The sequence below is a fragment of the Pteropus vampyrus genome, unplaced genomic scaffold (assembly GCF_000151845.1).
Source record: "Pteropus vampyrus isolate Shadow unplaced genomic scaffold, Pvam_2.0 Scaffold123, whole genome shotgun sequence".
Classification (NCBI taxonomy): domain Eukaryota; kingdom Metazoa; phylum Chordata; class Mammalia; order Chiroptera; family Pteropodidae; genus Pteropus; species Pteropus vampyrus.
The window spans coordinates 4,105,085-4,130,475 of record NW_011888904.1 but is presented as its reverse complement, the minus strand read 5'-3'; the positions used below and the strand labels follow the sequence as shown (position 1 = coordinate 4,130,475).

General features: G+C 34.4%; 1 protein-coding gene across 2 annotated transcripts in view; it reads left to right on the top strand.

Annotated features, from left to right (window-relative positions):
* ERP44 (endoplasmic reticulum protein 44) overlaps positions 1-25,391 on the top strand; it is a 69,798-nt gene that overhangs the window by 32,346 nt on the left and 12,061 nt on the right. For both annotated transcript variants that reach the window (XM_011366265.1, XM_011366266.2), the window contains 6 exons: positions 7,853-8,037; positions 9,294-9,409; positions 9,913-9,970; positions 10,873-10,989; positions 14,418-14,529; positions 15,375-15,516. In XM_011366265.1, coding sequence (XP_011364567.1) covers positions 7,853-8,037; positions 9,294-9,409; positions 9,913-9,970; positions 10,873-10,989; positions 14,418-14,529; positions 15,375-15,516 — 730 coding nt within the window. The remainder of the gene's footprint in view (positions 1-7,852; positions 8,038-9,293; positions 9,410-9,912; positions 9,971-10,872; positions 10,990-14,417; positions 14,530-15,374; positions 15,517-25,391) is intronic.

Below are 25,391 nucleotides of genomic sequence, written 5' to 3'. Positions count from 1 at the left end.
AAAATTTTCATCTTTGTACTTTTTTGGAAGTGGTTTGGCTGTTCTAGTTGCTTTGGATTTATGTATGAATTTTAGAATCACCTTTTAATTTTTAACCAAAGGGTAGGGGGAAGGAGTGCTGAGATTTTAATTGAGATTACTTTGAATATTTAGACCAATTTGTGGAGCATCGTCATTTTAATAATATTGAATCTTCCAATCCATGAACATTGTATATCTCCCCATTTATTTGTCTTTTTAGTTTTTCTCAGCAATATTTTGCAGTTTTAAGCAGTTTTTCAGCCTACGTCTTTCACATCTTTGTCAGATTTATCCATAGATTTTTTTTTGATGCTATTGTAAATGATATTTTTTAAATAAGCTTTTTATTGCTTACAATAAAAGTTACAAAGATAATACAGAGAGTTTCCTTATACTTCTTACCCAGTATACCATAATTTTGACATCTTATATTACCATGGTATGCTTGTCAAAACTAAGAAACTAACACTGGTACATTACTATGAACTAAATTATAGACTTTATTCAGATTTTGTTAGTTGTTCCATTCGTGCCCTTTCTCTGTTTATCCGGATATTTGTTTAGTCATCAGGTCTGCTCAGTTACCTGTCCATTTCTCATTCTTTCCTTTTTTTTCACAACTTTGACACTTTTGAGGTATATTGGTCAGGTATTTTGTAGAATGTCCTCATTTGGGGTTTGTCTGGGGTTTTTTTCTTAGATCTTATGCATCTTTTGTGAGATCTATCCTTAAGTATTTCTTATTTTTTGATGCTATTATAAATAGCATTGATTTTTTTTCTAATTTTAATTTCTGGTAGTTTGGTACTACTACATAGAACTACAATTGATTTCTGTATATTGATCTTGTATATTGGTATTTATTAGTTCTAATAATTTTTATGTAGATCTCATAGGATTTTCTACTTAGCTTTGTTGTATGCAAATAAAAGTTTTACTTCAGTGGTCTATATTTCCTTAACAGTATTCTTTCCAGCCAAGAGTACCTACTTGCTGCTTTAGAATTAGTTTCTGTCAGGCGGAAAATCTGTAATACTTCCTAGCAAAGGCAGAAGGTAACCTGAGAATCAAGATACCCACAGATGTCTCATTCTTATTAATCACCTGTCTAGCATTGTGGCAGCCTGCTCTATTCTGCCTGCTAATACTTTAGTCAGTTTGCCTCACTTCTGACTCACTGTAACACCCAGACCTTCCATTCAAAGTAATAGTATTATTTCTTGGGAAAAAATCTTTTATACAGTTTCTAGTCAAATTGCTAGGGAAAACTACTGTTTATGTTATGTAGTGTTTACTTAGATTTGGGCATGTTTTACATGTATTATTTTCAGTTATGTTTGCCACAACCCCTTGAGTTAAATAGTATTAGTATTATTCATTCATTCAACAAAATTTTTATATGCCTACCCTTTGTAATGCGGTGTGATAGGTTCCAAAGATAAAGCAATGAACCAAACACACCCAGAAAGGTAAGAGCAATAAATACCCAATTGCTCATTGTAATAACTGCTCTGAAGGGAAGGTTTTGTGTGCTGTGAGATAGTAATATGAGTCTAACTTAATCTGGGGAAATAGAGAAGTCCTCACCAGAACGAAGAGTAGGAATTTTTAAAGGGAAGAAGAGTGTTTTGGACAAAAGGAAGAGTAGGTGTGAAGTTTCTGAGGTAAAAATGAACATTGGACTTTCACAGAGCTGGAGTATATTATCATTTTGCAGATGATGACACTGAATGAAAGCCTTAGAGAAGCCGAATGATTTGCCAAGGTTACATAGTAAATGAAGAGAGCTAGATTGTACATAGCTATTACCAGGTAACTACTATGTTTTGAAGGTCAAAAAAAGTAATTTAAATTGAATTTCTCATAGAAACTGAGAATGCACCCAATTTCTATTTAAAGATGACTGAAATTGTCTGTTATGAATTATATAATAGTCTGTTTAAATGATCTATAATGGGATAATGTATTAACAAAAATAGAATTCACTCGTATGTGGTATTATTGTTTTTATACTGTGTGGCCCAGCCCCCTACTAAAGTAGAATCCTTTGTTCTAGTACCAGAAGCCCACTATTTACTAAGTCATATACAGTGGGGCAAGTTACTTAACACAAATCACTCAACTTGATTCAGCACCCACCATAAGAATGTGTGTGTGTGTAGCAAGAAAGAGAAATGTGATAACCAAATGTTGTAAAATGTTAAATCTGGGTAAACTTACACGGGTATTCATTACATTACTTTTTCATCTTTCTGTAAGTTTGAATATTTTCAAAATAAAAAGTTGGTATAAAAAGTCACTGAACCTATATTTCTCTTTGGTTACTTCAGAGTTTTTAAGAAAATGTATGTAGAAGAAGCCTGAAATCCGCACTGTGCAAGTGTACTGTGATATTATTAATTATAATTTCTGTTTACTTTAACTGATAAAAGACCTTCAACAGAATTATTGAATTTTAAAAAGAATATTCTTGAATAGACTTTTACTGGCATTTTGAGGAATACTTAGAGCCACTTGATCGCTTTTGGAAACTGACCTAGAGTTCTCTTTTGCTGTCTCAATTTTTCAGTGAAAACCTCCCATGAGCAGTTATGATAATTGAGGCCATTTTGTTGGTCACGAAATCACCTTCTTTCATGAGATGCCATCTCTTGGACGTTAGCATCTCTGCCTTACCATTGGGTGTTATGGAAGGCAAATGTGCCTTTTTTGAATATTCTGCCATTACCAAGTAGAATTTATTGCCAGAAATACAAAGATGGCCTAGTATTAGGAAATAGAGTAAATCCTGTCAGTAGCTGAAATAAGGAAAACGAGCTTATTCTGTCAGTAAATACTGAAAGATGTGTATAGGTTCTTAAAAGAAATTAATGTAGCAAAATGTATGAACCTTTGCTGGCATTGAATTTTTAAAATCTTTTAACGACTATTACTTCATAACGAGTGCAAATTTGAGTTGAGGTGTGACATCTGAATTTAGTTATGAAATCTGTCTATCTTAGCAACGAATCTTGTATATTGTCTTGCATTTGGAAATTTCTGCCAATGCTGTGTTAGTTTTTTCTTTATTAGCCCTGTTTAAGAATTTAAGATCAGGTGAGACCATAAAGTCAAGAAACAAACAGCATAATTATATAACAATACAAAAATGTAATGGCACTAATTTTCATAAAACATTTCAAGTGAGTATTTTCAAAGTACGCCCTCTGGGTGGTGTTGTATGTTTCTTAGACTTTCTTGGGAATTCTTTTGAAGCTGTCCTCTATGCCAGTTTACTAGGTGATCAGGAAAACCCATCTCAGTCCATAATTACAGGAGACCCTTTGGTTTGCTGCCCACATTTCCTTCTATCTCCCTCTCTTGAACCTAGCGGCATCCTGTGGAGTGCTTTCTATCCTACCTTACCTCATTTCTTTATGCCCTTCATAGGACTTTCTTTGTTGAGAGGTTCAGGTAAATAGGCTAAGAACTTGGAACTGGAGAAAGAAAGAAGGCAAGAGTGGATATAATAGGCTAATTTCACCTAGTCAGCCCTTTTGTTTCTGTGTATGAGCTGGATGCAGCAGCTTTTACTCCCTCCTCCACCCACCCTCACCCCACCCACCAAAAAAGTTAGAAACTGTAGAAAGACAATTTTGAACACAGACTGACACTGGAGTGTCATCAGGAAGCATCCAACAGTTTAAACTTAGGTATATTTTTGAAATTCCAGTGTAAAGCTTGTAGCTTGAATAACCCTCACCTAGTAGTAAAATTTAGTTTACTTCCTAAGACTCTAAATTCTCTATTTATTGTATTTAATGTCAAGAACAAAGTAAGAGAAGTAGAAGGAAGAGAAAAAGGGAAAGTAAGTCAGGGCAATTAAAGAGACAATCAAGAGAGAATATTGAAGACAACCTCTTCCCACTGCTCAGAGGGCATTTATGTGATGGCAGCAGAGCAGGCATCCTCACTCATCCTGCAGAGGACTGGGATGTCGGGTTTCATATTTGTCACAGATCTGACAATTGCCCTTCTAGATTCTTCCATCTGGAGGACCCATAAGAGAAATCTCTGCATGTCTCGTGAAGATATATTTCTGTTCACATTATAGAAGGTTCCTCTTATATTATACTTAGGGAATCTAAACTTACACATCTTTTGTGTACATATATATTAAGAGTTTTAAGAATTTCCTTTGAGAGTCTGGTCTGTGGAAACGATTAGAAGTAGTAACAGCAGCAGTAGTAATGTTATTGATAATCATAATGATGAAATGTAAACTCTGTAAGAGCAGGGACCTTATCTTTTTACCCCTCTATCCTTCACACTGGATTGGTGCCTAGCACATACTAAGTGTTCAATTATAGTTGTTGAATAGATGGATGGACAAATGAGTAATAAATAGTAGCCAGCATTTATAAACTGTTAGTTTTGTAGACTCTACTCTAAGTACTTTAAATAGGTTATTTCATTATTTCCCAATAATACAATAAAGTGTATTCTGCAATATTTCATCAAATCTAAGTTGTCAGTGATTATAAGTCACTTTTATCTGTAACTGAAAAAACATAAAACTGAACTACAATACAATGCTTTATCACTTAAAATTTTTTATGTCTATTGTAAGAACTATTTGGACTTAGATACAGATTTTTTGTCATATCATTAATATGTGATAAAAGAAAAATAAATTTGTTCAAATAATCCTGAAATAGTTTCACATTCAGAATCTTACTCTTGTGCATCACTTTCCAATTCTGTTATTGATTTTTGAGTTTTTCCACACAGTATCAGCTTCTGTGCCATTAAAGGTGTTGGTAATGCTCTCGATTAAAGAGTGTTTACTCTTCTAGGATTTTCTTCCAAACTGCTAATACCCATGCAAGTATTGATGCAGGCATTTTACTTTTGTCTAACCTTAGTTTATTTTTTCTAAATTGAAATTTCTCTGCTAGTTAAGCAACTTTATTCAGTTAGCAAATATAACCAAAATGTTAATAGTGGTTTCCTCCTGTGGTTGTTGGATTACAAATGGTTCTTATTTTCTTATTTGTAATTCTGTGTTTTTTTCCAAAATTTCTACATACACATAAAATTAAAACTTACCCTTGCTTCAGCTATGGATCATGATCTCATTTTATCTCATCTTCTGCAGCCTTCTCATTTGGGGAGTTTGGGAGTAGAATTCATCACTCTCCCTGGTGGATATACTACCTTAGATGAAGAAGTCCCATCGGTCTGCCCCTGGTGGGTCCGGGTTCTCTGCTGACCTCCAGTGGCTATAGGCTGTATGGCAAGAGTTATTCATAAATGATTTGCTTGTTAGAGCAGAACATTCAGACTCCTAGCAGAACATTCAGACTCCTAGCATTTTTAGGAAAGTACTTTGTAATTGTCCTTGAATTAGGCGAGCACATGCTCTCAGACACCACAGTTACTCTCTCACCTATCTGCTAACTTGAACTTTCCACATTGTAAATTGAGCTTTTATAAGAGGTATGTATAAATGAGGCATTAAGAGCAAGAAAATAACTGTAGATAACAATATTGTATTAAAAACTTCAAGCTTGCTAAGAGACTAGATCTTAATTATTCCCACTGCAAAAAAAGAAATAATAATTAATGGAAGTGATATAAGTGCTAGTTAATGCTACAATGACAATCATATTGCAATACTGCCATATATAAATGTATCAAACCAACATATCATACATCTTAAACGTATACAGTGTTATATGTCAAATCTATTTCAATTAAAAAGTTTAAAAGAAAGGAATAAAGAAATATACAGTAAAGAGTTCATGTACATAAAACAACTTGGATGTGCAGGCTTAACCTGAGTCCCGAGTAACTGCTACTCTTTCTTTGTAATTGTTCTGTTTAGGATTTTATTTTGTTGTTGTGTTTTTGTTTTGATTTTTTTCCCTCATTGTGAGGAGGGCATAGTTTAGGAATGGAAAAAGGTACATAGGCAGCAGTGGTCTTTATCCTGGAACCATAAGAACAGTGAGACCTTCCTGTTGAAATCATTTGCCTCTTTGTACTGTCTGCTATGAATCACAGCAGGGAGGGACACTACTGTAAAGACAAGAGCATGAGGCAGTTTCTCTATTTGGAGTTCTGCTGGACATTAGTGAGGCAGGCAGGCAGGCAGGCAGGCAGGCAGAACCCATCAAAGCGTGTAAGTGACCAGTAAAGCAAAGGTACATGCTAATTTTCCAATCAGTTAGCTATTAACCTTCTGAAATTTATAATTCCTTTGACATCCATTTTAACATTTGATCCATCCAGTTAATAAAAAAATTATTATACCCCTTAAGTCATTCTTTGTTATATTGTCAAAATGTCACATTATAATTATCTTAAAATCATTTTTGACCAAAGCTTGTAAAAAGTCACCTTTATGAGATTATTGATCAATGTAATTTTAAGGTTTTTGCTTCTTAATAATTAAAAGCCACCTCATTATGCAGCACACCTGCTGTCATGATGTTGTTTGAGAATTAAGCATGTATTTCCCAGTAGTCTTCAAGTATTATTTAATATTTTTCTATCCATAACTACAATTTTAAGGCATCTTTAGGTCGTAATGTTTAAATTTGTAGACAGACTTGTTATTTCTGCCAGGACTATTGCAGTAGCTTCCCTACTAGACTCCCTCTAGTATAGTTGTTTCTACCATCAGATCTCCTAACATAAAACAAAATTGCAGTTCTGTTTCTTTTGTTTTTATTTTATAACTACTAGAATAATGGAGGCAGGGTTAGAGAATTTTCATAAGTGTGTGTGTGTGTGTGTGTGTGCATGCGCGTGTGCGTGCGCGCGTGTGTGCATGTGTGCATGCACCACCATTTTAGAATTCTCTAACTGAGTTTGCTCAGTTAAAAACAATTGCAGCCGTCTTAGGCCACTTCAATGCTCTCTCAGGTCAGCTTCATTCTAAAAATTCAGTGTCATTCTTATACATGACATTTGAGCTTTTCCAGTGTCTAGAAAACATTGATTTCTCCCATTTGCTGTTATTTCTACTAAAAATAACAGCACAGAAATTTAAAGGCTCATTTATTCCATTTGAGTCTATATCTTAGTAATTGTGATTCTTGAAAATTGAGATCATGATTTAGATTCTTACTTTAAGACTATAAACATGATTTTTAATGATTGAATCAAATCTTTGCTGCCTATGAATATACTCATTGGTCATAATAAAAGCATTTTATTTATTTTTTAGTGTAAACTGCCAAGTTTGGGGTTTTATTGTATTAGTTTACACAAAATTTGCATTTGGGATTATAATTCTTCTAGCAAATAATCTAATATTTTTAGCTTTTGTGAGTGGTTTTAATTAAAATTTAATTTTCTTTTATTAAATGCTGTCAGAGAATCTCATAGTATAAAGTGACTTGAATGACTTTTCAAAATTGAAATTTTGCTCATTTTAATATTCTTTTCTAGAATATATCTATGATAATGTTTACCTACATTTATTAAGAGTTTACTGTGTCATGCATTTGTATTATCTCATTTAGTCCTTAAAACAACCCTACGTGATAGAAATTATTATCTTTAACAGATGAGAAACTAAGGCATAGGTAGTTGATGCAACTTAAGAGTTTACACAGCCAGTAAAGGGCAAATTTGGGATTTAAACCAGGCAATGTATGTCCTGAGCCTGGCCTCTTAACCAATATGAACTCATCCTAATTATTATTATTTTTTTGTCTAACACTGAAAAATTATTGAACCAAAATGTTCTCACTGAATATTTGTAAGATTTTGTACTGTTGGGCTAATGGGTTCACCCATACCAAGTATAAGGGTGAAGTTAATTTTTTCTTCATTCTTTTAGCTGATATAGCCCAGAGATATAGGATAAGCAAATACCCAACCCTCAAATTGTTTCGTAATGGGATGATGATGAAGAGAGAATACAGGGGTCAGCGATCAGTGAAAGCACTTGCAGATTACATCAGGCAACAAAAAAGTGACCCTGTTCAAGAACTTCATGATTTAGCAGAAATCACCACTCTTGATGTAAGTTATTAACTTTTGCTGGATCAAATGAACATTGCCTGTTTAATTAATGTAAACAAATTCTTACGCAATCCAAGAATCTGGACATTTTCTTATAGTTTATGGTAATGGGTCTGACATAAACAGACTTATTTAGCAAGTTGAATTTTTCTTGAATTATTTCTCAAGGGAAATGCTAATGTATTACTGACCCTTTGGATAAAATATATAGCATACAGTAAAGTTGCACTAATTTGAATTAATTGAGGACAAAAGGTAGTCTAAATTATGAAGAAATAGATGTTAACATCAGGCATACACAATCAAAGTTTCTATATTTGCCTTAGTGGAGAACCTCTAGGTATCTGCTCTAATTACTCCTGTATCATCTCTTCGATATATGTTTTAATGTCCTCTGAAATAGCTCCCCTAATTATCTTAGCAAACCCTTGTCTTTGTATGCTAAGCAGTATTTTAAAAAAATTGAGTTTGGGCTTTAGATTGTCATTGTCAGGTTTGAGATTTTATTTTTACCCTACTTACAAGCTAGTAAGTTATCTAGTTAGTTTCATGGAAGTTATCAGAAGACACAAGTCTCCGGGGTTAGAGACAAAGGACTTTTGCTCACATCACAGCCAACTGTGTGAGCATGTTTGTATTTGTTTCTTTGCTCCCCAAGACTTGTGGATGTTACACATAGGTCTCAGATGGATGTCTGCATATGCAGTGATTGTGTTACGGGAGGGGAACTCTGGACTCTGAGAACTTCTATGTCTGAGCTAGCAGTAAGCCTTATCTCTGGTGGGGGAGATTATCTCATACCTCAGTGTTGCTAGCTGCAAGTACAACCCTGAGAAATGGCCTGGGTAAGAAGTGGTCAGGGTCTTACATTTTAGGTATACCTAGATATCTAGGGAGTATGAGGCCATAGAGAGTTCTACTTACAGTCACATGTTATGAATTGATGTACTATTTTAACTTATTTTAGAATTAGTCACCTTATTTAGGAAAAGACTTTCATTGATGAAAGTTATCTGTTTCTTGAAATCTTAAAATAAAATGCTTGAAGGAAATGTTCATAAGTTATTAGAGTGTAGTTAAGATTACTTTCAATCCAATGTAATCTTTAATAGTTTTTGACTCAATGTTAAAAGCAAAAAATAGGTATTTATAGACATACTTCATTGGGAGATAATTGAATAATAGGTGGATAAATGAAATAACATGTTTACAAAACTATATATGTTTGTAAAATAATTAAATACTTTATTTTACAGCGCAGCAAAAGAAATATCATTGGCTATTTTGCACAAAAGGATTCAGAAGAGTATAGAGTTTTTGAAAGAGTAGCCAGTATTTTGCATGATGATTGTGCCTTTCTTGCTGCATTTGGGTAAGTGTCTTAATTAAGAGAGTGGGAATGGGAGTGGGTTCGTTTGGCTGCTATATTAAAGTAAAAAGTAGAGAATTTATCGTTGAGTCTGATGTAAAAGCAAATAATATTTTTTTGTGATTTTGGCCTTTGTACCTACATCAGTGACTTTGATCCCCAGTTTACTGGAGACAGTCTGGGGTCAAAAATAGCTTTTTAGTGCTAAAACTGCCAATCTAACTTTATAAAATACTGAGTCACAAAAATAGCTAACTAAAATTTTTCTTTAAAAAAACCTGCATTGTATTAAATTTTTAAATACATTTTTATTTAATAAATTTTTTTAAATGTGCTTTTGCTGGTGTGGCATAGTCTTATAAGTAGGAAAGTTGATTGTCAAGTATATAGTTCAAATATATATTTCATACATTACAAAACAACTAGCCAATTCTGCTTCATTCAGGTACATTACTACTATTATTTTTCTTAAAAAAATATTATTACTACTTCTGTTTTCCTATTAGGACTGTTTCAAAACCAGAAAGATACAGTGGAGACAACATAATCTACAAACCACCAGGGGTAAGTTGCTCTTTCTTAAATTATAAAATATAATTTAAATATATGAAGTGACTGATGGTCTTTAATTGCAATTTTTCGCACACAGAAAAATAGAAATCTATAGACATTTTTCCAGTCGATGATATTCATTTTAGTGTTGTTTGCAGTGTTTTGGCACACTGAGGTTTTTAATTTTTATATAATATCAATGAGTTTTTGCTTAGAAAGCTCATTCCCTATTCCAAATTCAGATAGGTATTTGCCTATATTTTCTGCAAGGGCAGTTCATTAGTAAGAGCTTACATAGTGTGACCTTCTCTAGATAGTCAGAATCCAGTACAGTGTCTCACAATGTAGTTATAGTTTGGTTAAGAGCACAGGCCCTGGAATAAGACTGAGTTTTAATGTCACACCTGGCACTTTCCTAGGTGTATAACTCGGGGAAAGTTTCTTAGCCTCTCTGCGCTTCAGTTTGTTCATTAGTAAAAATAACTCTGATACTAATAGTACTTGTTTTATGGGGAGGTGTCAAGGAGTGAGTCAACACATGTAAAGTGCTTACAACAGTGCATAGACACAGTAAGTTTACTCAGTTAATATTGGCTGGTACTTTTATCATTTTAGGCACTTCATAAATATTGATTTGAGTCTATGCGGAAACAGATTCTATAAGGAATTAATGTTAGAGGTAGCCACACCTTAAATTTATATAGTGTCTTGTATTTTTCAAGTATTTTTCACTGGAAGTTTCTAAATTTTCTTCTAACATCTTCAACTCTAAGGGATATCTAAATTAATTCATTTGGATAATTCTTTTTCACAATGCCTACCTGCTTCTGGGCTTATAGATGGTTTTAGGAATGCCATTTCAATAAGACAGGTTAGATTTGTTTAATTTTTTTTTTTTTCTGTTTTTGTAATAGCATTCTGCTCCAGATATAGTCTACTTGGGATCTATGACAAATTTTGATGGGACTTACAATTGGATTCAAGATAAATGCGTTCCTCTTGTTCGAGAAATAACATTTGAAAATGGAGAGGTATGGGCTTTCCAATGTGTGTTATTTTTAATTCAGATTTCTGAAAGAGCAAACTTCCTCTACACATCTTACTATTTTATCACAGACTTATCAGTTGTAAAAATAATACAGTGAACATAACTACATCATAGTTATTTCTGTAATACAGACCAGTGGTTCTTATCTTTGTTGTCCCAAGACCACTCTGTTGCATTTCCTGCAATAGCAGTGGTTCATTACAGTCTGAAAAATGAATTTGAGAATGCCTATCAGGTAATCCTGATAGCGACCTGTGGTTGAAGATCCTTGTTTAAGGGAATGTCCTTTAGAAACAATGCTCTGGAGATTTTAGTTACAATTAATTATATACAATGAATAATCCTTTGCCGTAAAAAGGTTTTTCTGATTCCTATCTAGCCTAAAAGAATGAAGTTATGAAAACATTTATCAGTTTTCATGTACCTGACCATAGTGATCCCATGTGCCTGTAATAAAGAACATCCAAACTCTTAGAACTCCTACAAAAACAAAACACAAAAACCTAAGAAGTTGGAGGAGCAAGTACAAAGGGCTATGTCTGTGAGGTACCTCTCTCTGTCCTTTATTATGTTTGAAACTTATCTTTCATTTCATTTTACTCCACTTTTAAAACCCACAGTCAAAGAATGCACTTTTTAAAAAACATTTTAAGTGCAATTTTCAAAAATCTTTTTATATGCATATACTCTTCAAAGAATTATAATAAGTGCATAGCTCAGATTTTAAATATACAGCTCAAGAAATTATTACATAGTAAACACACCCATATAATCACCAACTAGTCAGAGGTTGACAATTATATAAAGGAATCAGATAATAAATATTTTAGGCTTTGCAGTTCATACAGTCTGTCAAAACTACTCAGCTTTGCAGTGTGGCACAAAAGCATTCATAGACAACACGTAAATAAGTGAGGTGGTATTCCAGTAAAGCTTGCTTGTGTGTGTTTTTCTTAGTTTATCAAATGAAAATCCTTGCTACTTTTCTCAGTTCTCTAGGCTTCAGGTATGCTTAGCTGAATTACCTACATTTTTATTGTATTAGCTCACTTAGTCCTCAGAGATTCAGAAAAATTTAGTAACTTGTCATAATTATATACCTGCTTTGTCAGTTCTTACAGGAATAGTTTCAAATATAGAGTTTGAAGTTATAGACTAGAAAATTTTAATAAAACAGTAGTTCCAACTCCCCATACATAAATCATTTAAATTATGAGGAAACCTATAAATCTGGTTGTTTAGATGTCGCTCTCCATAATCTTTTAATACCTCTTGGTAGAGAGTATGTTGGTGTGGACAGAGGTAAACTTGGAAGCCCAAGCAGCAGAAAGTACCAGCTACTTTGTTAATGTATGTAAGTTAGTTTAGCAAATAGACATTTTCAAACTACTAATCTGCTTATTATTTTTCTCCTGACAGTTGTTAGTTCATCCATACTTTTGTTTAATAAACTAATGTTTGTTTTTACTTTTAACTTGGTAGCTCTTAAATTTTCTGAGATGACCGCTGAGTCTTCTTTCCGAATGGGTACTTACTTATTCAGCAACATCTGTATCATTTATTCTGTCATAGGTTGATTACACATTATTGTGTACAGAAATCTTTGAGCAAAAGGGAATAAGATTCTCTGGGTTACCAGTCCAGTAGTTCACATGTACAGATAATGTAATATAAAGACATGCCCTATGCCACATGAAGGGTACTGAGAAAATGTTCTGCGAATTCAGAGGAGAGAATTCACATTTTCACCTTTGGCAGAAATAGGGTAGAATCAGGGATGGTTTTCTAGAAGAGGCATTCCAGCACTAAAACAAAAGGGCCAAAATAGAAGTATACTGAAGTACTAATAGAAATAAGGAAGTAAGAGGAGGAAACTGTGCATTAATATTGAGTATTGAAGGTATTGATTAGACTTTGAAATGGAAATATTAAGGAGACAATTGGAAATCTAGACTTGGATTCTGAACTGGAACTGGGCAGGGAAGTACAGATAAGAGGCCAATTAGAAGTGGTGATTCAGATCGTTGAACAAGTTGAAGTTGCCAGGTTAAAACACAGAAGTCCAAAGACAGAACCATGGGGAGTAGTAGCAGTGCATGAGGAAAAGAAAAAATGTTAGCCCAGGCGATAAAAAGTGAGGAAGAAGAAACTATATCAGCTCACAAAAGATCAATGTGATGCCAGAGGTTGTGGGGAGGGAGACAAAGAGTAACTACTAATGAGTATGGAGTTACTTTTCGGAGTGATGAAGATTATCTGGAACTAGGTAGTATTGATGTTTGCAAACCTTGTAGATATAATAAAACCCACCAAATTGTACACCTTAAAATGGTGAATTTCATGGTATGTGAATTATATCTCAATTTTAAAAAAGGTAAATGTGACAAGAAGCTTAATAATTTGTTCCGTATGTGAGTGCAGCAGGCTTAAGCATGGAAATAAGAACCAGAAGAAAACTTTTCCCTTACAAGATAGGTTTCAGTTTCAGTGATTTTTAAGGATAAAGGACTTTGAGCTTTCTGCTGAGGCAGTTCCTAAATTACAGAGAGACATGCAAAAGAATAGTTGATGGAAATAACTTTATTATTAGGCCCTTTTTGGACTTTTTCTTATGAATTAGAACTTAGTATTCGTCAGAGAGAATAAATGATTAAAATCCATCTACTCATCACATTTCTCTTGTATATTCTCCAGTAACAATAATAAAAAATTTTAAAGTACTTTATAATTTTCAAGGTGTTTTTGTGTGTGTGTGCATGTGTATGTATATACGAGGTATATACATACACACATACACAGAGTGGCAGGTCTTTGTTCATAGTGTCGAATACTGTGAATTGGTTGAAAACTGGTTATATTATGGGGTTTTTGTTATTTGCTCTGAATCAAACGCTTTTCTGCTTTGGGTAGGTCTCATGTTAAGTTTTTGCAGTAAACTTTAATATAAACGTAAGTTTGCAAATTAGATTTATTTGCTGCTGGTACACTCAGTTTTTCAGTGTTTTCTATGAAGACAGTTTACCCTAAAATCTATGTGGGGAAGACATGTTTACCCCCACCCTAAAATCAACATCTTGATAAAGAACCAGCAGTTTCTCCTTTAGTCAACTCATTTTTCAAGTGTCATGACTTTATTCAGTACTAGGTAACACCAGCCCAAGTGGTTACTTTAAGACAGATCAGTTCCTGCAATAGTGCAAGACTTGTGGGTCTTCTGAGTGCTTGGGTATTTCAGGTGGAAGGAATGAGTTCCCCTTCGTCCATTAAGGATAATGTTTATTTACACCTCTTCCCTGGGATGTTGCAACTGTTGCATGTTACATGGTTTGAGTTCTGAATTGTTCCTACCAGAAAATAGCTAGAACTGAATGGAGAGGCCTAATAATTCTCACGGAATACTTCTCTGTACAGGAATTGACAGAAGAAGGACTGCCTTTTCTAATACTGTTTCATATGAAAGAAGATACAGAAAGTTTAGAAATATTCCAGAATGAAGTAGCCCGACAATTAATAAGTGAAAAAGGTAGACGGATTAAGGTGTTTATTTACATCCTTTCTCTTTGTATCTTTCTTTTTTCCCCTCCCCTTTCCCCATTACAGCCCTTGAATTTACATGTAAACATAGAGGTGGGAGGCATTAGTAGAGAGATAATATGAAATAGTGGCTATTTTTTTTAAACCATGGCTGTTTTAGCTCCCTAAAATCAAATAATCCCTAAAATCAAATAGCATGAAAAGTGAGGCCATGGGTGGGCACTGTTAGTTTTGACACTTTCTTTCAGTATCTTAATACTTGTCTGGTCCCTTTCTAATAGATAGTCTCAAACATATTGCTGGGAGAACTTACACAGTGATTAACATTTATTTCTAAATGAAAGAAACTGTGGACTTTCCAAAGCATCAGAAAACAATCTGAGGAATCATTAACTTTCCTTTTGTAGTTAGTCACTTGTTAATTATTTTGGGGATTGAATTGGATTAAAAATCAACCAGTAGGAACTGGAAGGACATCCCTGGTGAAATGAAGATGGTTCCATGAGAATAGTTCAGATGTCAGTTTTAGAACTCACCCCTAAGAACTGGGTAGTCCACAGAGTAGAGGAGTGCCTGTTTAAGGAAAATAACAAATTCACTGTAGCATTTAAATTCAGGTTGAGTTTATATAATTTCTAAGAAAATTACACTCTCTGCCCTAAGAGTGAAAATCTTAACCTCTTTTAAGTGTAATATTTAGGTTTTAGTTTTTGTAATCCATATTACTCTAAAGCATGTTGGGTTTTTTTTAGTATGTCACTTTGTACGATATTTGCAATCTTATGAGAATACAATTAAGAAAATTCTAATCTCCAAATTCTATTTCTTTTAAAGGTACAATAAACTTTTTACATGCGGACTGTGACAAATTTAGACATCCTCTTCTGCACATACAGAAAACTCCAGCAGATTGCCCTGTAATAGCTATTGACAGCTTTAGGCATATGTATGTATTTGGAGACTTCAGGGATGTGTTGTAAGTATTCATTTTGGTTATTTTAAATTATTAATATGTCTCAAAATGAACTGAATACAATTGTTTGAATATTCTAAATCTTATGGTAAAACAGTAATACTTTGTTATTTGGATAGAAAAGGTTGTTTCTTTTTACCCCACTCCAAAACATGATATAGTTGACTATGAGAATTATTAGATATCCTTATAGAAATGCCAGTATTAGGTGATCCTAATGCTTGGAAATTAATCTCTGAAAGAAAATTCTTGACCTTTGAGAAATTAGTTCTGAATTGAGTTTGGTCTTTGTCAGCACATCAAGATAAGTAGAATGTAATCCTAGGCCAGGATAGAGAAAATTGGTAATATTGCTGCTCATTTGTGACTGTGTCTAGCAAGAATATTAGTAGTATTTAAGACCCAGAAGATGGCTATGACTAGGCATTTATAAGGGCATACAGCTATGAACTTTTGTAAGAACAGAAAAGCCTTCTGACTATGCTCAGCTATTCATAGTATTAATAAACATATAATACTATGTTTATAATACTATAATACTACCACAGATACTAAATTTTTATCAGTTTCTGAGATGTCAAATACAATGGTAAAAAATAAAGATGTTCATATATAAAAATTTTAAGCAATACTAGTATTAATTCACATTGGACCTTCTCTTTTTGAAATTTATTTAAATACCTTTTTTATGTTCAAAGATTAAATTGCAGTTGGATGATTTGAAGTCCTATTGCAGAATGAATTATCTCACTCACAGTTCAGTAGAGATGTGGTTGTTTGATAGGAGATTCTCAGTCCTAACATATATATAGGGGGCCTAGAATTGAGTCCTGCCCTAGGCAAGTCACTTAACTTCTCTGTTCTTGTTTCTTTACATTTAAAATATGGTTGATGGTACATATGTGATTGTTACAAAAATTAATGAGAGATGATGGTTGTGTTCTAACACATAAAGTACTAACAAACAGTTGTATTTACTTTACCTATACGCAGAAGAATGCTATTTAGCCTGTTAACTTAGTAAATATTCATCCAGGTGTTCTGTATGACAGTCACTATATAATAATAAGCCAGTGTTTTAAAGTTTACTAAGATTAGATCCCTGCCCTCAAAGAACTCACAACCAAATAGAGAAAGGAAACAAACAGGGTAACAGGCAATTGTTTTATGATGTGATAAGTACTCTGACAGAGTTCAGAAAAGAAGTACCTGATCCAAGGTTTCTGGAGATGTTGATACCTAAGGTAGGTCCTAAAGTTCTACAGAAGTTTATCATGCACAGGTGAGGAGGAGGGCTTGGAGAAAGGGCACATTGGAAAAAACAAGTATAAGGGGCTGTTGGCCGAATATGAGTAGATGGGAAGGGGAATGCCGAGGGGTGAGGCGATGAGTAAGCGGAGACTAGCTCATGAAAGCCCTTATAGGCTGTTAAGAAAATGCGACATTATCTTGAAAATGAAGATCCAGTGAAGGGTTTTAATGAGGGTATTTTTTTTTTAAAGATTACTCAGGATGCAAACTGGAAAATAGAGGGGGTCAAAATAGAATCTAGGAAACTGTTCAATAATTTAGAAAAGAGTTGATAGATAACCAGTAGATTCTTGGATGAATTACCTCAATAAATTCTGGCAGTAGCACTAAAGCTAGAGAAGCAAGATTTTTGAAACCTTTTGTAGTGGAATAGCTTGAAGACTTGGTATCTTGTTAAATGGGGGCGGAAGGCCAGCCCTGATGGCCAGGAATCTGACATGGACAGTTAACTGAGCTGTATTGCCATTAACTGAGCTGGGGAACTCAGTGGAGGAGCAGCCTCATGGTAAAGATAATGAGTTCCCTTTCTTGACATACTGAATTTGAGGTGCCTGTGGGCTACAAAGAAGAGTGTCCAGTAGGGAGTTTACATGTTGGGATTCATTTCAGCAGTGAGTTGAGAATAAAGGCTGGATCTTGAACACGTGAGGATATAGCTAAAGTTATAGAAACAGATGAGATGACCCAGAACAGGGTTGATAACATTGAAGGGGAGCACACAAGAAGGAACAGTCTGTGAAGGAAGAGGAGGAGAAATTAAAGGAGAGAAAGAAAAACCAGAAAAGAGTAATACGGTAATCAAGGAAAAGGAGTACTTCTATCAGGAAGGAATGCTCAACTAGAAGAAAAGAATAAGCATCTGTTAGATTTAACCAAAGGAAAAAAACACCACAACTGTATTGTAAAGAATTGAAGAGTGGCTATTTGGTGAGGAAATGAAGATTTGACATGAAAATTCTTGCAGGAAGCTACTTCCAAAAAGAAAGAATAATAATAGTGGGATAGCTCTAAAGACATAGGATGAAGTAAAGTTTTAGCTTTTCTGTTTTTCCCTTCTTAGGGTACAAGAAATTAATCATGATTAAGTTTTGAGGGACAGAATCAAATGGAATGAGGAATTATTGAAGAGATAGGGGAAAAAGGGACTAATTGATAAAGCTGTAAGGAGCATAGAGGGAATGAGAAGCAAAGGAAAGGAAGTAACCGTCCTCTCTAGTAAGAGGAAAGGAAGGGTGTAGCATTTCTTTGGGGTTGTTTGAGGATTGGGTTGGTAGTAACAGCAGCAGAAGACTGCAGAAGTTCCTGTCTGATTCTTAACTCTGGCTAAGGAAGCAAGAACATTTGCTGTGAATAAGGAGGTAGGGGATAATTGTGAGGGCAGGACTATGCTGGTTTTAAAAAGGAAGAGTAGCTGTACCCAGAAACCTACCTTAAAGATCCAGATCTCGCTAACATCTTGGCATTTATTTAAAAATTTTAAAAGTTGGAACTCTCTAGGTTCCCTTAGCAAGTGTGTAAGCATTGACTATTGGGCTAGATGGAAATGTCTAAGCTGGTTGGGTGTCCTCTTCCTCTCACTTCATAGGCTTGCTTCCTGCAGCTACACGTTCAAGATAAAAGAACGAGCTGTTTAGGAGAGAGGGTGTTGTTCCAGTGGCTGGGCTCACTGCAAGAGCTTCTAGGTAGAGTGACTGTACTTGGCATTACAATGGGCCATATATATGAAGATTTATCAGCACATTTCCCTACTTCTAGTAGTGGATAAATCTAGAGTTGTTTTTGTACCTCTTCCCCTTCACTGGAATCTTACAGCCCTCTTATAAAGTCGCAAATTAGTGGACGTCAACACTAAAAGGTTAGGTTTACTAATTAGCAACCAAACTATATGCCCAACTTTGGCTTTTATTCCTAGGAATGTTGTTATACATCAAGGGAAATCTGTGAAGAATTCCACCTTGGCTATCTTAAGTTTTTGCTATAGTTCTAAAGTCAGATTTAAAACATTTTAGCACTTCTAATCCCTTTTCGGTGTCTTTCAGAGAATCCAAACCAACAAGAGGTTGAATTTTTTATCACATGACCCAGTCCCCCTACTCTCCAACTGTAGTTACTGGACCAAGAGATAGGCACTTGACTGAGAAAAGTTAATCTATCAGCTGGCAGCATTCTACTTACGTTCTGGTGCAAAAAGAAACTGAGCCAATAAGATTCTCCAAAGAAATCTAGAAATGGGAAATATTCCTTTCCCATCCTGCCAATAGGGAGAGAGATAAGAGAAGTGACTATATTTATAGCCCTTTGAAACAAATTACTTCTTTCATTTCTCCCTTAGGTGCCTGATTTTCCCTTCTAGGCACTGTTCCCACTAATTTTTTTTAATTGTAAGGAGGCACATGCTGTGTGAACTACAAACTGAGCCTATGTGAATAGATGTTAATATTAAAAATCAAATAAAACATGCAGCAAAGTGAGTCTGACACATTTAATGGCTTGCATAATTGTTATTGTGCTGCATGGTAATTAAGGCTTAAATGATAAGCAGTTTCCATAAATTACTGTAATTACTATTACCTTTACTTGGTAGCTCAGCATTTCTGGGGTCAAATGTAGAAAATATGGTTGCAGTAAGGAGAGAGAAAGCAGATTTATGGTGTGGTCTCCTCCCATGCCAGAGGAAGGCATTAGGGGTTGTGGGGCACAGCTACCAGTGTTCTGTTTGCCTCTTCCTTTTTGGAGAAGCTGAGGCTTAGGGAGGCAACATAACCAGCAAGGACATACAACTATCAACTATTTAGTGGTAAGGCTAGGATTCATGTCAGAATATATTGAACCCCAAAGTCCCAAGCTCATAACTCTTGATACCAAAAGCAGTTACATTTTCAGTACATATAGAAAGCAGTATAAGTATGAATGTAAAAGATGTTTGAAGAGACAGTACTTACTGGTATCTGAAACTAAATCACAGATTTGTAAATCCTTAGTTTTTTTCTATAGTCTGACCAGATTGGCTTCTTGCTAAATGTAAAGGAATAAATTTTATGTTGAAATGGAAAAAGAATGGGGGGTAATTGCAGAACCTAAGAGCACCTAGGGACAGGTCTCAAGAAATGCCCTGAGAGAAGAGAATAAATGAATAGGGTATGATATAAGACTGTTGAAGGATTTTAAAGAGAAACATACCTTCTAAAAAATTGTGGCCAGTGAATACCCTACCATCTGTACCTTTGCTGAAGGGTTCTTAGCTGCTGCAGGAGCCCCAGTGATAGGAGAAAAAGCAGCAGGACAGGTTTCAAGTTACTTCCTGGGAAAATGTATCAGGCTACCCTAAGGCTAATGAGTTGCCCAATTCTGGGCTCTAGGTAATTTATCCCAAATCACTAAATCACTGAAAATTATGATCATAATTCTTAAACTACTCAGTTTGGGAAAGTTAGCAGCAACTGATTGGCTACATTAGTGGCAGGGCGAGAGTGGGGATGGTTGCAGTGATGAGATAAAGAGGCAGGGCATCTCACTAATTTAGCGATTTGGTCATCTGCTATGACAAATTAGCCTGCCTCCTTGAGCTTGGAGGGAGCAAACCAAGAATTGGATGGAATGATAAAGAGCTTGGAGAAAGAGATAGAAGAAAATATTTAAATCAGGTACCATGAAGTCCCTTTTAACTCTGAGAATCTGGTTTTGTTTATCATTATGTAGGGGTCTTTCACCTCACCCACCCCTCTTTCTTCAGTGAGAAAGAGATTGGTACTGAGAAAGTTTCTTAAAAGGCCTATTTTATTTAATTAGTTTTTATCATCTCTTGCTATACCAGCTGCTTTGTGACAGCATTAGTAGATGTTCAATAAATGTTTTGATTAATTTGCTTTTAATTTTATCTGCTGCTTACAAGTTTAAGAGTTTGACTACTTTGTATATGTCTGCACATCTGAAATGTATCCTCATATTTATCACTACCCATTTGCCCTGTTATTCTTCACCTATCATATTTATCTCTGTAGTTTTGATTCTCTAAATGTGTCTTTCCTCTCAGCCACTGGGCAATATATACAGTGGCCTATGTCCCTAAGCACCCTTCTTATTTTCAAGTAATGTACTTCTCATACAACTGACATTGATTACATACTTATAAGTACTTTATATTTTACAAATCACTTCAGTATATTTTACCTTATTTGGTTCTTTCAGTGAAACAGACACCAAGTGCTGACAGAGCCAGGCACTGTACCAGCCTTGTTTTATACTTTATATGTGTTCTCAATTATCTATAACAAACTTATAAAATAGATATTTCCACTTTTACAATAAAAAAGTTAAGCTCCAATAGGTTTAGTATTACTATAGTCAAGAGGAAATAGAGTGTTAGGTGCTCAGACTCTAGATCCAGACTGCTTAGATTCGAATCCCCATTCTGTTACCTGCTAGTTATATAACCTTGGGCAACTTCTTACCACTCCTATGCCTGTAAAATGAGAATAATAGTGTCTGTTTCAGAGATTGTGAACATTAAAAGAATGTGTATTTACAACTCTTAGAACAGTGTCTGATACATGGTAAGTGCTGTTATAAACTAGCTATGATTATTATTTGCAGTAATATAATTGGATTCAAATCAAAGGCTATATAAAAACAATATAATTAAATGAAGCAGTTGTTCTCATTTTACACATTAGAAAGCTGAAGCTCAGAAGTTAAAATAACTTAAATGGCAAAATATGGTTTTTTATACAATATACTAAATGAGTTTGCACTACATTGTATAGTTTAGTTACAAAGGAGTAAACGTTAGGAAATTGGATTCAGGAATATATACATATATATATATATTTGTGTGTGTGTATCTCACAACCAAGTGGGCTTTATTCCAAGTTTGCAAGGCTAGTTCAACATTTAAAAATCAATCATTGTAATTCAGCATATTAAAGAATAAGCAAGAAAAATACATGCAGAAGCATTTGAAATAATTCAGCATTCATTCATGACAAAAATGCTTAACAAATTAGGAACTAGGAATATATGGAAACCTTCTCTATCTGGTAAAGGACATTTCTAAAGAACCTACAGCTAATATCATATTTAATGGTGAAAGACTGAAAACTTTCCTCTTAAGATCAAGAATCAAGCAAAGATGTCTACTATATGTGTGTAGCATATCATTTGTTCCTTATTTCTGATTATAAGAAATTTATGTTGTAGATAATTTTGAAAGTTAATAAAGTACCTAAGTAAGTATAAATTAAAAATCTCCCATAGATCCACAAATCAGAGAGCTACCAGTACCATATATTGTTTCGAATACTAAAGCTTTGTAAGTATATTTTGAAAACAGGCAGTGTGATGTCTCCCATCTTTGTTCTTCCCACTCAAGATTGCTTTAGCTTTGGGGTCCTTTGTGATTCCATATGAATTTCCGGATTGTTTTTTTCTGTTTCTGTGGAAAATTTCATTGGAATTTTGATAGGGGTCACATTTAATCTGTAGATCGCTTTAGATGGTATGGACATTTTAACAATATTAATTCTTCCAATCCATGAGTACCAGATATCTTCCCATTTATGTGTGTCTTATTCCATCAGTGTTTTATGGTTTTCAGTGTACAGATATGATGTTACTTCCTTGGCTAAATTTATTCCTAAGTACTTTATTGTTTTTTATAAAGATGTCCACTATCACCAGTTCTGTTCAGTATGATACTGGAAGCCCATTCAAGTACAATAAAAAAAATATATAAATGTGTTCAAACTGGAAAGAAACTTTCTTTGTAGATAACATGATTGTGTATGTAGAAATTCCCAGTGAATTTACAAAAAAGCTCTTGAAACTAACTAATAAGTGATTTTAGCAGGATACAAGGTGAACTTTTTTTTTTATTTGAACACAAAATTTTATTCTACAGGCGTTAAAAATGTAAGTCTTTTATACAAACTCAAATACGAGTTATTTCTAAAGTAAGGGGGAAAAGAGCTATAGATGCAAAAGTCCAGGCTGTGCTTTCTCAAAATGTAATTTTATCTAAGAAAGTTCTTTTTTTTAAAAATTTTTTAAAAAATTTATTTATTTTTATGGTGACATTGCTTGATGAAATCCAATGTTTCAGCTGTACATTTTTATAGTAAGGCATATATATTTACACTGTGTGTTCATCTCCTATAGTTAGATTTCTTTCTGTCACCACATATTCGCCTTCTTTACCCCGTCTACTTCCCTCCCTCCACATCCCCCCTACCTTCTGGTAACCACTAGTCTATAGTCCATGTCCATGAGTCTCTGTTTGTTTGTCCTGTTCATTTGTTACTTCTAGGTTTATATCCCACATATAAGTGATATTATGTGATTTTCAGCTTTTACTGTCTGGTTTATTTTGCTTAGCATGATTATCTCGAGGTCCATCCATGTTGTCACAAATGGCAGTATTAATCTCTTCTTATGGCTGAGTAATATTCCATTGTATATATGTACCACAGCTTCTTTAGCCAATCATCTGTCGTAGGACACTTTGGTTGCTTCCATGTCCTGGCCACTGTGAATAATGCTGCTATGAACATCGGTGTGCAAATATCTTTTCGAATATGAGTTTTCAAGTGTTTGGGGTAATTACTCAGTAGAGGGATTGCTGGATCATATGGTAGATCAATTCTTAATTTTTTGAGGAACCTCCATATTGTTTTTCATAGTGGCTGTACCAATTTTCAGTCCCACCAGCAGTGTATGAGGCTTCCTTTTTCTCTGCATCCTCTCCAGCATGTTACTACTTGTCCTGTTGATTATAGCTATTCTAACAGGTGTGATATGGTATCTCATTGTGCTTTTGATTTGCATTTCCCTAATAACTAGCAATGTTGAGCACCTTTTCATATATTTGTTGGCCATTTGAATGTCTAGGGAGAAGTGTCTGTTCATGTCTTCTTCCCATTTTTGATTGGATCATTTGTTTTTTATGTTATTATTGAGCTGTATGAGTTCTTTGTATATTTCGGATAATAGGCCCTTATAGGAGGTGTTGCTTGCAAATATATTTTTCCATTCGGATAGTTGTCTCTTTACTTTGTTTATAGTTTCTTTCGCTGTGCAGAGCTTTTTAGTTTGATGTAGTCCCATTCATTTATTTTTGCTTTTACTTCCCTTGCCTTTGAGGTCAAACTCATAAAATTTCCTTTAAGTCCAAGGTCCTTGAGTTTAGTTCCTATGTTTTCTTCTATGCAATTTATTGTTTCAGGTCTTATATTCTTGTCTTTAATCCATTTTGAGTTAATTTTGGTGTGTGGTGATAGACAGCACTCTAGTTTCATTCTTTTACAGGTGGCTTTCCAGTTTTCTCAGCACCATTTATTGAAGAGGCTTTCCTTTCTTCACTGTATTTTTTTGGCTTTTTTGTCAAAAATTATTTGCCCATATAAATATGGGTTTACTTCTGGACTCTTGATTCTCTTCCACTGGTCCATGTGTCTGTTTTTCTGCCAATACCATGTCGTTTTGATTATTGTCACTTTGTAGTATAATTTGAAGTGGGGCAGAATGATGCCTCTAGCCTTGTTCTTTTTTCTCAGGACGGCTTTGGCAATTCGGGGTCTTTTGTGCTTTCGTACAAATCTGATGATTTTTTTTTGTTCTATTTCTTTAAAAAATGCCAATGGGATTTTGATGGGGATTGCTTTAAATTTGTATAATGCTTTTAGTAATAAGGTAATTTTAACTGTTGCTTCTTCCAGTCCAAGAACATGGAATATCTTTTCATTTCTTTGTTTCCTCTTCAGTTACTTTTAATAGGGTCTTATAGTTTTCATTTTATAGGTCCTTCACATGTTTCATTAGTTTTATTCCTAGGTATTTTATTCTTTTTGTTGCAATTGCAAAAGGAATTATTTCTTCCACTTTTTCTGACACTTCATTATTAGAGTCTAGGAACGTTATGGATTTTTGAACGTTGATTTTGTATCCAGAAATTTCACTGTATTTGCTTATTGTTTCTAGTAGTGTTCTTGTTGAGTCTTCAGGGTTTTCTCGATAGAGCATCATGTCATCTGCAAATAGTGACAGTTTGACTTCTTCGTTTCCTATTTGGATGCCTTTTATATCTTTCCTTGCCTGATTGCACTCACTGGACCTCCAATGTTATATTGAATAAGAGTGGCGATAGTGGACAGCTTTGCCTTGTTCTTGATCTTGGGAGATTTTTAGTTTTTCACCATTAAGTATAATGTTAGCTGAGGGCTGGTCATATATGGCCTTTATTATGTTAACGTACTTTCCTTCTATACCAATTTTGTTAAGTGTTTTGATCATAAATGAGTGCTGTATCTTGTTGAAGGCTTTTTCTGCATCTACTGATATGGTCATATGATTCTTATTTTTTAATTTGCTTATATGGCGTATCACATTAATTGATTTGCGTATGTTGAACCATTCCTGTGCTCCTGGGATGAAGCCCACTTGATTGTGGTGTATAATCTTTTTAATATGTGAAGCCATCTGGTCCTGGACTTTTACTTTTTGGTAGGTTTTTGATGATTGTTTCAATTTCCATACTGCTGATCAGTCTATTTAGATGTTCCATTTCTTCTTGATAC